At 31.2% G+C, this 16406-nt stretch overlaps 3 protein-coding genes across 3 annotated transcripts in view; 2 read left to right on the top strand and 1 right to left on the bottom strand.

Moving 5' to 3' along the window:
* The window catches only part of LOC111059918, a 67162-nt gene extending 65105 nt beyond the window's left edge, over positions 1-2057 (top strand). Inside the window, exon 9 of the transcript XR_005571300.1 lies at positions 494-2057. The gene's annotated coding sequence lies outside the window, so the exon portion shown is untranslated. The remainder of the gene's footprint in view (positions 1-493) is intronic.
* Positions 1-8097, bottom strand: part of LOC111059919 — a 29796-nt gene extending 21699 nt beyond the window's left edge. Inside the window, exon 1 of the mRNA XM_039428050.1 lies at positions 7908-8097. The gene's annotated coding sequence lies outside the window, so the exon portion shown is untranslated. The remainder of the gene's footprint in view (positions 1-7907) is intronic.
* LOC111059908 (acylphosphatase-2) lies at positions 3597-15642 on the top strand. Its single transcript, XM_022347535.2, has 3 exons — positions 3597-3793; positions 10493-10619; positions 13187-15642. Exons 1-3 carry the CDS (start codon positions 3700-3702, stop codon positions 13299-13301), a joined length of 336 nt encoding a protein of 111 aa, XP_022203227.1. The 5' UTR covers positions 3597-3699; the 3' UTR covers positions 13302-15642.
* The last annotated feature ends 764 nt before the right edge of the window (positions 15643-16406 follow it).

The raw sequence follows: 16406 nt of genomic DNA, 5'->3' as shown, positions 1-16406 counted from the left end.
GAATGAATCTTATCACCCTAGACAGCAGTCAAATAAAGAGGCCTTCATTTCATAAAAGACAAAATTAGTTCAAAATATACATAATTAAAAAAAATAGTCCTATGAATAGAAACATTAGATTACGTCACCATTCATGTTGTTTATTATAATTTTGGGAATCATGTTTCAGCCAATTAAACCTTCAATGAAGTTAATTCAATACATGCCTAATTAATCTAAGTTATATGATATGTCATTCCTGAGATTCACCAATGAATTGTTGAAATTTCAACAATTTCCTGACTTCCCAAGATGACATCAAATAACCTAATGGAAAGAATCGATCCCTATCATATCACGATTAACATATATTCTACCAATTCCAGTTCAAAACTCTTAGAGACCACCCGAAATATTTCAAAGGAGAATGTTAACATTTATATTAAACAAATTGAGAACATAAGATGACATATTCGTCCTTTTTGGCAGAATAGACATTTCAAATCGGATTTAGGTATAAGGAAGTGCTGAAAATGTCACTTGCTGACAGTTCAAGATTTATAAGCAAGAGTTTTTCAAAACATAGATTTTATACTCTGGTAATCGCAAATATTCTATTAAACGATATCGCAAATATTTTCTTGTAATGGCGAATACATGAATTATTTTTCCCTTTCTTGGCATAAAAAGATTGAACGCGAATTTCAGTCATTCGCAGACGCGTAGTTTGTGAAAAGTTAAGATGCAGCTGTTTATTTATGCTTGTAGTCAACAGCTCTGAAGCCAACTACAGAAATAGAACGCGATATGTCACAACCTATCGAAGGCAAAATCTGTTGAAGATTCCATTGAACACTATTTAATGCTACAATAGAGTACTGTATAAAATGAGCTCTTGAGATGCGATCCAAGTAACCGCCAAATAAAGTTTAAATTTCATTCACTTTCCCCTTTAAAAACAAACACTCTCATCAACAAGACTGAGAAGTTCACATTATTTTATCGATGAATTGACAAGAGGCTTGTCACAGCACTAAACCAATAAACCTGAAGTCATTGGAAAAATATGATAAAATTATTAGGCTACTATCAATCCTGAATATTATTAGAAATCCAAGTCGGGTTGGGATGGATAGATTGATTGATTGAGTGCTTCATTTATGCAGATTACAATATATACTGGCTTATACACGTATATAAAATAGCTTACAATACAGTTTTAGATTAAATTTACATAATAAATATAAACTTCCAAATAATGAAATAATATTATTGAACTGTACATGATGAGAAAAAATGCAATTTCAAATTCCTTCAAGATAATATTGTTTTGTAACTACATAAATTGGCGGAGCTTTAGACATATCAATGTCCATTCTTTGGACAGAATATTAAGAGCATCCTTCCCAGTAACTCTTTAACAGATAGATGGATAGATGTTGGTAGAAATTAGTTGCTTATTGAAGTCGAGTTGAAGGTTGTCTCCACATTACATTAACATTACTTTTTATAAAAACCTACTCACATTGGCAACAATTACAATTTTTAATTAATATAAGAATAACAACAATTGTTTGAAAACTCTCATTTGGAATTACAATTTAATTGTCAATCTATCAGGTCTTCATGAAAATGAGAGCGAGAAAAATTATTGTTGGACCAATGACTTATTTGCGTCAGATATTTCTCAGAATATCCCAGTGTTTCATCATCAAATATTAATTGGTTGCTAGGAATCATGTACTAACTTTAACATTCCTTTCTTAGTGTGATATTCACATAGCTTATGAGCATTCCTTAACTTGATTTTGGACAATTATTTTAGAATTTATAATGAGATCAGAAAATATCAATGAGTTTCTATACTGATTACACCAAGCATTTACTTTTTACTGTAGGCTGGAAGAGATAGATAATTCGATCAAGTATTAAAATGATTTGTTATGTAATATAATTTCAATAAAATCATTGAACTTTACTCTTCACTATATAATAAACTATGTTTATTTATATTGTTGCAATGTAGATATTGTTGTGCCAATTATTGTAAATAATAAAGTATCACTATTTAATATTTATTTGTGCTCATTACACTTTTCTTCAAGTATATTTTAGACTATTTGTATATCAATTGAATTAGAGAAATAAGATATTACCAAATTTAAATGCGTCAAGTTATTGATACCAGACATTTTACAACTCTTCTTTTGTAGGCGCCATGTTATTACCCCACTTATGTGTATAATATGGGGACAATGATGAATTAAAGGTAAGGTATAAAAAGTTCATAAAAGAAAACTATGCTCGATAATTCGAGCATACTCTATTCGCTATTCAATAACTGACAAAGTTAAGACACAAGTTATATAGAGTATATTATTTTTAAGACCAGGAATTGATATGAATGTGAAATACATTGTCATTCTCAATTTTCCCGAACTAAAGTTCAAGTCGTCATCACCTCAGATTCCCTTTTTTCTACATAAAAGTTGAATGTTTAAAGGGGAGTAATGATTTCAAAACAGAGAGTAATCCGTGGGCTAGTGGATTTTATAAAGCTCGCGTAGCAGTCAAGAGGTTCCGGGCTCAAACCCGGATACGAACAAAGGTTTTCAGCCACACTCCCGTGTTATCGGATGGCACGTTAAATTGTCGTTCCCGCTAATATATAACAGTCTTGAGGCCCAATGACGGCTCAAGTTATTTACTCAGGCGAGGAGTTATTTATATGACAATAAATGTCACATGAATGTTATTATTTACTTCAAAACATAAAAAATCAATAGTAATATTATTTATCTATCTATTATATTATTGGGAGGAAATGTCTCGAATATTGATGTTTTATTTATTATATGTGACCCAATTCAACACAGTTAAATTTAGATTGGATTCATACATAAAAGTGAGTAGCAAGCACATTTTCAAATTATTACCATTTGCAGCAAACAATCCCAACCAGTATTAATTAGATATAAAAAGAAATAATGGAATTCAAGTGAATTTACAGTTTGAACCTCAATTTAAAACACTTATGAAGTGAGAAATGCACTTACTATTATGAAAAGAAATAAATGAATTAAAATGAATTTATAGTTGAGACTTGTATTTAAAACACGTATTAAGTGAAAAATGCACTTACTATTAGTTGAATATATGAAGCGGTCCCTGAACATTCAATATTATTGTATAATATCAGTACCTACATATAACATCACACACCTATAATAAGCACGTCAAAGATTGTGTGGCCTGATGTTATAAGTACTGTAGGTTCTGTATTATACAATGATATTGACCGTCTAGGGACCGCTTTTAAAATGTCGATTTGTACAATGATCCTACAATATTATTAATCTTCTAAAAACCAAGACATGATTGGATTGACAAATGAAGTGAGTGATGACAGATCGGTCCCAAGAAAGAAACCATAAGTTTTTTGCCGATTTTGAATATACTAATTATATTAAATTCCCACAAATAATTTTCCAAAAACACAATTTGATTGGATTGATGAATGAATTGAGTGATCACAAATTGGACTCAAGACAGAAGCCAGATATCGTTCCCAGGTTTACTAGTGTATGTGTGCCACTTTTTCTTTTCACGCTAGTTGGGATGAATAATTTTTTCGCGCTCGAGCCAGCTGAAGCGCGCGATTTCGAGCCGGAAATAGCTGGCGCAGTGTCTGGGTGACCATCGCACCGCAGTACAGCCGAGATGGGTGTCGGAGAAACATCGAGCAATATCGCTCTTCAAAATAGCACTCCTCCGGTCGTCACCGTTGAGTTCGAGGTCTACGGCATCGTGCAAGGTGAGGTTCTTGCCCTCGTCTCATTTCTAAATAGTGACAATAAACTGATCAGTTGACCACAAAATGTGAAAGTAATCAAATGTGTACAAGTGAAACTAGGCGCGCTATTCGGATATACAAGCAGAATAAGAATTACTGTCAGAGCTTCAATTTCAAGGGGTTTCAGCAACACATTGAACCTTCTGTTTGTGTTTCAACATACCAGACTTTAAAATTTTGTTAATAAATTGGCATCGACAATTGAAAAAAAAATTAATTGAACGAAATAGGCTACAAATACCATGATCATTTCGCAGCCCTGGTTTCTATTTGGATTTTGAGTCAATCAATCATAATGAACTTGATAGCAATAATTGATATACCATTGACAATCTACTATGATTCTCAATTTTTCAAACAGTTGCAAATCATGATATGAGTATGATGAGGCGTAGCCTTAAACCATTCACCCAAATTTTTCTGAAAGTCCATGTTTCCAAAAAGTGGGTAATCTTCCCATTATCTAGGAGAGGAAAAGCTCTTAAATTGAATTTTACAGATATAAAGATACGGTATTAAATTTATATAAGGCGCGAGGCAGCGTTCTATTGGAAGTACAAGATTCAAGATTAGTACAGAGTATTAAGAACTCCCTACCAATACTCTAGGGTGGGGCGTTGTTCCTGGCTAAAAACATATCTAAATTGTCCGGAAGTCTTCAGTTACTCATACAGCGGCCATTTTGATTTTTTCACTTATTTTTTCCTAAATAATGGTTAAACATAAGAAATTGAATCGTAGCAAAATCATCAATAACAACTAGACAACGCTACAAAAAAATTATGATAATTTTTCAAATCCATAAAACAAAATGGCGGCCATTCAAAATGTTGTTTCTTAAATAACTCAGAAACCGTTGGTTTTACAAAAACTTCACAAGAATAACTTTTTTCAGTAAATTTGATTGCCTATCGATTAGTACCAGATTTTTTAAGATTAGGAGAATATTAACTGAGATATGGCAGCTTTAGTGATTGGTGACCCACCTTTAGAGCGTTATGTAACGTTATTTTTTGTTTGAAATGACGTAAAATCGCTTACTATTAGCTTGTAATGCAAATAGAGATTGTTGCATCATTGAGGCGGCTCTGTCAGCATGCCTTGGTTTGCACTGCAACAAACTTTCAGTGGTCACCTACCACTAAGGCTGCCATATCTCAGTTAATATTGGCACAATCTTAAAAAATCTGGTACTAATCGATAGGCATTCAAATTTACTAAAAAAAGTTATTCTTGTGAAAGTTTTGTAAAACTAACGGTTTCTGAGTTATTGAAGAAACAAAAGTTTAAATGACCACCATTTTGTTTTATGAATTTGAAAAATTATTATAATTTTTTGTAGCTTTGTCTAGTTGTTATAGATGATTGTGCAACTTTTCAATTTCGTATGTTTAACCATTATTCAGAAAAAAATAATAAGTGAAAAAAGCAAAATGGCCGCTGTATGAGTACCGGTAACTGAAGACTTCCGGACTATGATATTAATTTAGATTATGTTTTTTTTACCCAGGAACAACGCCCTAGATTATTGGTAGGGAGCTCGTAAACACTCTTTATGAGAGAGAAGAGAAGCTCTGTCCTGTACAGATGAATCCACAACAAAATTAAATACCCAAATTAAATGTTTTTTATTACACGGAAAATTCAGGGCAAGCCCATTGCGGTAGGTAGTTTCTAAACAAGATATTGCTTTTACTGTTTCTCAATATTCTGTTCAGCAATTTTTAACGTGTCGATCTGGCAAAAAACCAAGTCAAATAATTAGTAAAAAAACAATACCTGTATGCAAAGATATTATTAAAGATTTTGTCATGATAAGCCATTGCCATTCATCAATGTTGAATAGCATTATTCGATGTTGAGCCAGGGGACTTACTCTATTCAAACTTTCTTTCTTATTTGTTAGTTTTATGTTCCTTTCATTTTTATTCTGACAAATCCTTTATGAGGCTGCATATTTGTGTGCATGCATATCTAATTATTGACCTTTAAACCACTGCGAAACCATACGCTTATATAACTTACAGGGTGGGTGAAAAGTCCGAGAACGGCTTAATATCTCATATACAAAGGTAATTTGATGATGGATGTGATTGGGGATCCTACTCAATTTTAAAATACTACTTTAGTATTTACCTACCTATTTGCTTGCATTGTTGCTGGACATTACATTATTTATTGTGGGTGCCGTTCACCCGATGGTAAATTATTTACCAATGGAATATTGGTAGTTTAATAGAATTATTGAGAGAGCATAAGGCTCTCTGATGATGAACAAGTGTATGTCATAGTCATGCATGTTTAACATGTAGCGAGGCTTCTAAAATATATAATAAACAATAACAATAAAAATCCACTGGAAAATTAGAAATTATTATGATAGAAAAATAATTTAATCTATATAAAAATAAATCGAGTCTCAAATTTTGACATTCAATAAATTTTTTATGTGTGCACCGAGTTTGATGACTTTTTAGTTGTGTTCGTTATGTTCAGGACCAGGTTTATGGTAGCCTATATCAAATTATGGTCCAACTTCAGGACTCTTTCCTACGGTCCTTCAAAGTTTACATGTAATCCTTATGGGAAAATATTTATGAGCTGGTCACACATACAAAATAAAAATCAGCTGTAATCATTGCGTCATCCAACCGTCGGTAGATAGTGGACAAGAGGGTGTGCTGATCCATAACCGCCCATGTATTTCATTCTAAAGCCTGGACTGAAAATAAGATGACTGTTCTGTGAGTAACCATCCAGCAGTGCGGCCTCAGGTTAAAGACTTACATGCTGTGAAGACATTGCTTTGTTTCGAAAAATTGTGCTGTCTTCGGTTTTTAGAATTAATTGTGTTTTAGTAATAAATTACTGGGTAGACATCGATAATATAATAAGTTATATCACGTGTTTTGATTATAATTTTTCATTGAATTTTATTCAATATTCTGTACTTTATATTCTGTATTCAATTTTGTACTGGTTTTAATACGTTAGTTTGGAGTTGAAGAGTATTTGATTGGTACCAGCTATAGATAATGGTTCCTTATAGAAGACCTATACAAATTAAATTATCAGTCCTCTATCATTGAGAAACTGGAAAATGTTGGAGAAAAATGATTCTCCTCATGAAAGAGAGTTGTTCATATTGCATCATTAATTACTGAAGAATGACAGAATAATTTACAATATTTTTTAAATTTGGCTCAGCTAAACTGTTGATATTCAACCTAAAATGGAAGATGGGAAAAATATGAAATTCTGTGTGATTCATCGTATATCACATATTTCCTGGATGATCTATTGACAAAGCAACAACTATGAATGCATTAAATTCATCTTTGAAACACTGATTTAACCTACCGTATTTATTTTTTTTTAATTAAACACTTCAATCATAGGATATTACTACTAATGTACTAATTATTGATGTTTTCGGAATAATAAATGCTGCATGACTAAGCACATAGGAAGTCCATATTGAGATGTAAATGAGTAGTACGAAGTTAGCCGGGCCAGCTAGTCTTAAATAACAGCGAAGAAAAATAAGCAAAAATATGAGAGATACAGAAACCTAACATCGAAAAATTTTGCTGTGATGACTCAACAATAATGTATTTGACAACTGTGTATCATGCATGTTCTACCGTTACTGGCCAGCCTAAAAGTGTAGGCCACGGTATGATAGAGCCATAGAGCATAATATAATAATTATAGGCAAGTGGCTAATTATAGGATACCAACTACCACATTGTTATAAATGATTTAACTTAAATGTAATCTCTCTGCTGCTAAAGTATCAGCCAATCAATTCCTGAATTCTAACCCCCAAGCATAAAGCAGCATTATTTTTTACATTGCCGTAAACTTTTGCACACACTGCTTGAAGCTAGCACGATGTGAAGAAAATTAAATTATTTCATTCAAATTTTAAGTAAGGAAGTCCCCTCGACCTGATATGAATTATATCTTGGTAATCTAATCTCACCGCTACGGTGCCTTTTAAGTTTCTACAATGGATTTTCTAATAATTATTGAAAAAATAAAAGAATAGCATTATCACTAAAGTAATACTTACAACAAACATTTATCAAAATCAGCTCATATAATAGAAATTATAACTGTTTGAGAAATATGAATTTATAAGGACACTTCAAGTTTAAGATACAATCAAATGAAAAATAATTTGAAAGACAAACCACTCACGGTGTCACGGTCACAAATCAGAAGTACGCGTTCGTTTCTGTTTCTGACCTTTCTGTAGTTCTGCTGGAGACCAGACGACGCAACAAGCGTCAGACCTACACAGCTGATTCTTGACTTGGCGTTCAGCAAAGGCCCGCCAAATATTTGAAAAGACGGCAAAGGAGTTACATATTCAAAATAGTATTATTTATTCGGTTGAATTATAACAGAATAACATATTTTGGTGAATATATACTTTATTCGTAAATCGTGATGTATCGTAGATATTTTTACGTTTGACCAGCAAATGGGTGTTTTTTTGTCATCTTAGTGACGGTTGCATAATAGCCGGTTAAATTTTAACCAAGATTGATTCCACGAGAACCAATCAGACAAGTCGTCTTTTTAAAAAAGCCTTCTCTGATTGGTTCTCGTAAAATTAATCACAATTGAAATTTAACTGGCTTTTGTGATAGACGTTTAGACCTAGAGAAATGCTTAATTATTATTAGGAAACTTTAAAAACTAATCAGGAGACGAACCATTAACAACCATCACAAGCAAATCAGCGCTGCCCCTGCTTAGGCCTACCTACAGTAACTATATTACCCAATAATAGGGTACTATATAATATATATTACCCAATAATAGTGTAGTATATAATATTTCCCAATAATAGGGTAGTATGTAATATTTCCCAATAATAGGGTAATATAGTTACTGTAAGCCTACCTATTAATAGCATACCAGCAAATTGTTTTCAAAACTATTCAAAAATTTTCCTCTTTCTAATAAGAATTAACTAAGATTTAATTTTAAATATTAGCCTAATCATCAACTTTATTATGGAGAATGATCAATTTCAGATTTCATAGCTGACAAATCAAATAACGTAATTCTCATGTTTATAGCCTGTAACCATTATCAGATCAAGAACTGGCAAAGAATTGGGTGTAAGTGCACGTCCAGTTCAAACATCAAATTTTTGGTTGGGATCGATTTAGTATGTTATTTTGAGCACAAAATTACAAAAATTAAACGGCGGTCACTATTGTTTTTAAAATAAACTAAGTTCAAAGTAGCACAATTTTACATGCATTTAACCTATGAGTAGCAGCCATTTTGATTATTGAAATCATCAAATTATGATATTCCTAATCTGAGTTTTCCTAACCGAAGCTTTCCTAACCTAATAAAGTTTTTCCTAACCTAAAGCTTTTCCTAACCTTAGCTACTTATGGTTGCTACTTATAGGTTAAATGCATGTAAAGTTGTGCTACTTTGAACTTAGTTTATTTTAAAAATAAAAGTGACCGCCGTTTAATTTTTGTGATTTTGTACTCAAAATAACATACTAAATCGATCCCAACCAAAAATTTTATGACAGGTATGTTGGCACTGGACGTGCACTTTACCCAAGAATTGAATGAAATTAGTTTCAATCAATTGCAATTCGTTCAACCGTTTTATTGTTATTATCTCAAGTGCTTAACTCAATTGGTTTGTATTGTATTAGATTGATTATTTAGTTGCGAACAAAATTGTTTTTAAAATATTATATTTGTTATCAAGTCACAATATTCATAAGATAATATTCACATCAAGGAGCTCGCAAACATTGTGAAGATAAAAATAAGTTTTTTTTTTGTTTGCCGAGAACTGTACAACAACAAGCTTTTGCTTGATCTCCTGCCAAATTTGATGTCGACAACGATAAAAGAACTCGACTCAATTCCAAAGCCAAAATTTCGATGGCAACCAATGTTATTAAAATATAATATAAGAGAGTTAGAGTTATTTTCTGAAAAATAAAAATTTTATTTTAGTATTTTCAAGTATCACTTGAATAATTCAATAACTGAGGAGATAAAATGCATCCCCATTAACATATTGTGGATTTTATTTAAACTGAAATCATTAAAATTCAAATAGAGAACTGTATTTTCCATTTTGCATTGATTACCGTCCTTACAGTTCTCCTATCATTGAAAATAAGTATTCACACCATTCGCAAATACAAATAATACTGGATATCTCAAATAAATTCTATTATTGTGAGCATACTGACTGCTAATATTATTACTGTATAACACTTCCTACCATGTACAAACATGAGAAATCATGAAACAACAGAAGTTTTTACTGTATTTGAAACATCTCAGTGAAGCCTCACAGCTTTAGGTATGCCTATTTTTTGTGCAATATTTTCCAATCGTTCATAAAAAATATCACTATTTGGGTATCATTGTAGATTGTAGAAAATAAACTTACCAGAAGTTAAGTGTAGCTGTACCTGTACTGAGAAATGAGTGCGGCAATAGAATAATGGTACTTGGGGAGTGGAGTTCTAAAAGCCTTTTAATTAAATGGTGACCGATAAGAAGATAAAATTCAATTGATTTGAAGAAATTAACTTCAATTTTTCAAATAAAACATGAGTTTTCAGAAAATAACTCAAAACATTTTTTTATTTTCTAGGGGTCTATTTCACAAAGTACTGCAAAGATCGAGCTAATGAACTATGTCTTGGAGGCTGGGTGAAAAATAGTAAGAGAGGAACGATAGTTGGAAAACTGAATGGACCCAAACCGTTTGTTGAAGAAATGTGAGTATTTGTTATCTTTCCACATAAGGATTATTAATAAAAATAGGTATACATATTAAAATTGAGTCCTGCAATTCATTGAAGCTTATTAATAGTATTATTTAAATTTGAACATTCAACAGAACTCGTCAAAATATATACTATCAGAACTAGGATAATTAATATCTAATGATAGAAACATACAAGCATATATTGTAGCCTACTCAATGTCACATAAATATTTTTCATATTTATAAAAAACTATTGGAAAGATGAAAATCCATTCCTTCTAATTTATATACTGCTATAATATACTACTTATATTGCAAATACTGTAATGTTACTGTATTTCAAAAATAATGTTGTCCGTGGAAACATCGGATACAAAATAGAGTACTGTATAATGCACTCCTTGTTTATAAAACAAATAATTTAAAATAAGTTCTGTGTAATTTACCAAACTTCCTACTTCTCATGTCCACATTAGGCCTATAACATTGATAATTTTGAAGATGAGGAATTGTTTCATAATTGAATAAAAACATTAATTTTTGTCTTTAGACTGTACTTGATTAGATTCTCATACAAAATTTCAATTGTAGGTAACTTCAGAATATTGTTCGTCATTAATGTTAGTGATTATTATGGTGAATGATACGTAAGTATTGTTATTTATAAAGGAATACCTATATTAAATAATTTAAGGAATTCATAATTGTTTTTACAATAAAGATAATACGAACTCAAGTTGTATCAGTTTAAGCAATGTATCTAGAATGTATTCTAGGTACCTTGAGTTTAAGTGTATTTTGGTTTATGATAAATTTTCAAAGGGAAGAAGTGAGATTCAGTTGAATTGATGAGTTTCATGAAGCTCGTTTTGTGGAAAACGTATTTCTGGACAAGAATGTCTCCATGTTAGTGTGTCATTGTGGTGCCAAGAGTCAGTGTTCGAGTTATCTTCAAAACAGAAGATTAGGCAAAAGCGAAATAAATTTAGAGATTCGGCTAGACAATTAGACACGCACTCTTCCAGTGGAGACAAGAGACACACTTGCTCATTGGCCGAGTGCCCGGCTCATTATTGCCACACTAACTGACGACTGACTGACAAAACAAGTCAAATCAAGATCACTGCAACAACCTCCTAAAGGAGATTGACATTCGATCCAAACCAATGCCTACATTCCTGCACTTGACCGATCAACCAATTTAGATCTAAGTGCACGTATATTTAGATTAGACTCAGTGCAGGCTGTTCAAAAATAAAAAAAACTTGCTCTGAAGCAATATATACAATAGGCTACTGTAGCGCATTTCCAACCTGAACCATCAAGATATAATACATCTAACGATTCAGTGACAATATAAATATATTTTTTATCTCAACGATCTTCGGGTCTCTCTATCAACAAAAGCCATGTGATCAATATAGTGACTAAATAGTAAAGTAATAAATTCTTATTGATTGGTCTGGATCAGTCTAGTTTCGGTCTCATATCCCCATACTGTAATTATTGGTAGGATGGAATACCTCTATAATAAATGTTATGAGATAAAAAAAGAGTTCCTGGAAAAGTTAAAGAAATACTTTTCTAGATATGAGGGAATACATTTGATTCATCTCTAAACTCCTATTTTTTTTCTTGACTTGAAAATTACACAATTCAAACTAACACGATACCAGAAAAATAATAAGATGGGATTTAATATAATTTTTGACTTAAAAATGAAACAATTTTAACTTCAATATGATACCAGAAAAATAATTTTGAAAAGTTCTGTGTTGATCTTTTCTACACTGATCTAACAGTTACTAGATTGATTGATTTGGCAATCTGAAAGTGTTTCTTTGGCAATAAGATTTGAATTCTTTACTAAAATATCACAAGGATCTCGAAAGTGTTATTTGTGAATAATGTGGACTGAATGAATCTATTCAGTTGGAAAATAGTTTTTTCAATATACTGGCGTACGGAGGTCGGATACTTAAAACGAGTTCTACTCATTTTTCTAACATTTTGGAGCCTAATGTTTCGGGAAGCGATTTCTCTTCATACTGTATTGCGGATGATGCTCACATGATATTTTAGCTTGTGCGTGGGTGATTTTATGAAATAATCATATTTGAACCCACGACCAGGTAGCACTAGCAGACTGAAGGGTGCAACGCCTTAGTTGTCTTGGCTATCCTGACGGCTGATTTTGTTTCGTGGTCGCGCTGATAAGTTATCGATAAGATAAGTTAAGCTCCATGTGTCTGCTACTCCCGTTGTAAGGGTGACCACTTCAAGAGCCGAACTCCTCTAGATAACCCGCCATTTATGAGTTTAAAAATAGCTTTACAGTGGTTCGGAACCAATCCAAAGCTGTTGGGCTATACTCATCTCTCATCATCACCCATCTCATTCACCACGCACAAGCCTAGGTAGAGCTCATTGTGGGCATTATTCTCAGCAAAAAAAATTGGTCGTCAATTTGACTTGTAGTCCTTCTAGTCTGACAAAAATGTGATTATTTATTTTTCAACACTCACAGTTTTTATCAAATTGGACTTTCAAATTGAAATTTTTTTATTCGATTTTCAGGGTAACCTGGTTGACTCGAGTTGGTTCCCCCGGGAGTAAGATTGAGAGATGTGAGCTAACAAATTTCGAGTATCTCGCGCGACAAGAATTCAAAAACTTCAGCATTAGATTCTAAAGCTGAGAGTTGCAATATTCACGGAGTAATGGAAGTATCAACCATGCACGTTTCAAGATTGGAGAAGTCTTAACATTTTAAGAGAGGATTCTCTTTTACACCAGATCCCACCTTTTATACATATCAATAGGAATAATTAATATTCCAGAAATCATCAATATTACTTTGAACGGGAGATTTTTTTAAACTTGTTAATACTTTTATTTATGTATGAATGTTTTATATTATTCTATTAATGGAGATTCTTAGCTGTAAGAAGAAGAGTATTTTCAAAGTTATAATTATTTCTATGTATAAGTTTTTCGATGTAAATTCGAGAAAATGTTGATTTGAGTTAATGTGAGAAATAAATCTATTTCTCTCAGATGTTGATTTTCTCCTTTTAATAAATCTACAACGGTCAAATTATGATCTGGAGACACAAACATATATATTATTTAAAAGGTTTATAAAGAGTATCAAGTATTTCATCACTTTATTTCTGGACTAAAAATTGAAATACATGAACAAAAACAACGATGCTCTTCTCTATATAAAAATAGGAATTATAAAACCTCAATATGTTTTCATAAAATGGTTTTTTGTTGAGTGAGACGCCTACATAAACTCATAGCTCGAGCATTTCTAATGGGAAGGATAACAAAAATAAGGAGCAATAAGCTTGATTAGACTTCAGGATACAGGTTATTACTAGTCAAATTCACTTCGCAGTACTGTAAGTACTATCCTGAGGAAGTTAATTTATTGTAAAATTTTAAAAGTTATTACAGTAGAAACCATGGATGACAACAAATTAATAATCAAACACATAACTTATAAAATATATATTTAATTTATTTGGATATCAATTTAACAATAATCACGTACTGGAAAAATATCGAAGGTTTTACAAATGGTTTAGAATCTAAACGGAATCTAATGATGAAAAAAGGAACTTGGCCATCAAGTACACAAGCGTAAACAACAATGGAAAAGTATTACTAATTAGTATTATTAAATGGATTATTCTGACAAATCATCAGGAATAGCTGAAATTCTGCACGATTAAGTATTCAATGATTTCTAAGGGTGAAAAGATAACTGGAATTGTGCAAGCAGTATCCAACTGTTTGATGGATACCAATAATATTACGTATTACATTAGACATGAGAAAGTATTACTTCTGACATTATAATACGTAAATTGAAATTATCTACAAATACGTATGAATTCCAACTGTCAATCCATTGAAACTATTGCATTTTATAAGCATAACATCAAACTAGTATTTTCGCGTTGGAAAAATCTTCATATTTGTGAGCATCAAAATAATTTTATTGATACAGGTTGGAATAATATTTATGAATAACTATTCTCATTCTGCAATGAGAATATATTGGAACATATAGTTTATGTATTATAAAATGAGTAAAACCTTACTCACTTAATATCAGAAAGAATAGAGTGCATGTCCCTCCATCTTTTCTCTATGATAATACCTTGTATATTATAAATATGTATTAATGTCTAGATACTTTTAACGCTGTGAAACAATATCTCAGATAAATAAAAATTAATGAATTCCAAAGATAGGTGATAGAATGAGTCAACAGTTTTTCAATGAAAGCTAATGTGAAATTTCACAAAATAAATCAATGGAATTCAGAACTCAGTGTAGAATAAAGTATGACTCCATTATTCCTTACATTAGTATTTTTTACACACTGTTCACAATAGTAAGCAAAGAATGTAATAGAAACTGCAATGTATATATTCTCTTGAGAATATAGAACAGAGTTCTCAAAAATCTGATAATGTCCATATAATTTAATCTTTGTCAATTTCAGAGTTTCAAGTTCCAAACCTTGAACTTTTTTGATGAGTAAACTAGAGAAATTTACAATGAATTAGACTTATAAAAAATACACCCATTCAACAATAATTTAATAACATTGATATAATGTGAAAATTCAATAATTGTATTGTTATTTGTCTTGTAAGATTTATTTCAAATGAGATAGACACTAATTGATTATTCTCAACGTTAACTATTATATTTATGTGAACATGATTCTTAATCTATACTATATTCACTACAATAATGAAATCAGTAAAACTGTAGACTAAATCTATTCATACAACCATTAACCAGCACCATTAACTCTTAGAATACTAAGCTGTACATTCTCCGTTCTTCCATACAATATTATTCAATAATCCGAAATTATTTTTTCTTTCAAAACAATTAAAACACTGGGAAATAGTTGAACTTTTTTTAATGCAAATAATTTACTGATTTAGCCTAACCTACTATAAAATGAGTTGATAAATTTTTCCAATAAAAAATATAATGAAGTTGAATTACCAATGGTTTTTATCGCTATAAAAAAATTAACAAAACACATTTGAAACCTTATAATCAAATTTTCGAAATACCACTTTAAGTATCATTAACCAGTCTCATATTAATCCTCTCAATACGCATGTACAACAGCAACAGCAACAGCCAAGCCTCATCATCTCATTCTATCAAGATTCTCAACTACAACAGTTAAATATCATTTCACAACAACAAATACGGTACCATATAGTTAATATTTTACCATGACAATATACTATTAACTAATTCAATACCTAACAACATGTTATAATTTTAATGAGATACAGTAGTACTGTATAAATTTTGATTGTTTAGCACATCTATTACTCAAAGTTACAAAGTTTTACAAATAAGTAACCTAGAAGTATTCTAGGTTACACTCAATCTTCAGATTAGTCCAATCTGCATGCAAGATAAACTGTAATGAATTTGAATATTCAATATGAATCGAGGATTAAATATTGATTAAAATTATCAATAAAGCAAAAACAATAGAGAAAATAATTTCATAAAAACGAGTCAACCAAGTAACAGAATCTATTATTAATGAATAATATTGAGAACATAATAATAAAAAATGATATATAATATTATTGTCTTGGATAAAATCTGAGTTCTGAAGTTCAAATAAGCTTAGGCGATGTCAATGTTTATAACTCATTCCAGAAAAGTTGGAAAGAATAAAGTATGCATTTGAATTCAAATTGGTATAGAAATTATGTAAACATTAGAATACTGACAATTA

Source organism: Nilaparvata lugens, chromosome 5, assembly GCF_014356525.2.
Source record: "Nilaparvata lugens isolate BPH chromosome 5, ASM1435652v1, whole genome shotgun sequence".
Lineage (NCBI taxonomy): Eukaryota > Metazoa > Arthropoda > Insecta > Hemiptera > Delphacidae > Nilaparvata > Nilaparvata lugens.
Note: the sequence above shows the minus strand (reverse complement) of the source record. Positions and strands in the feature narration are given on the sequence as shown.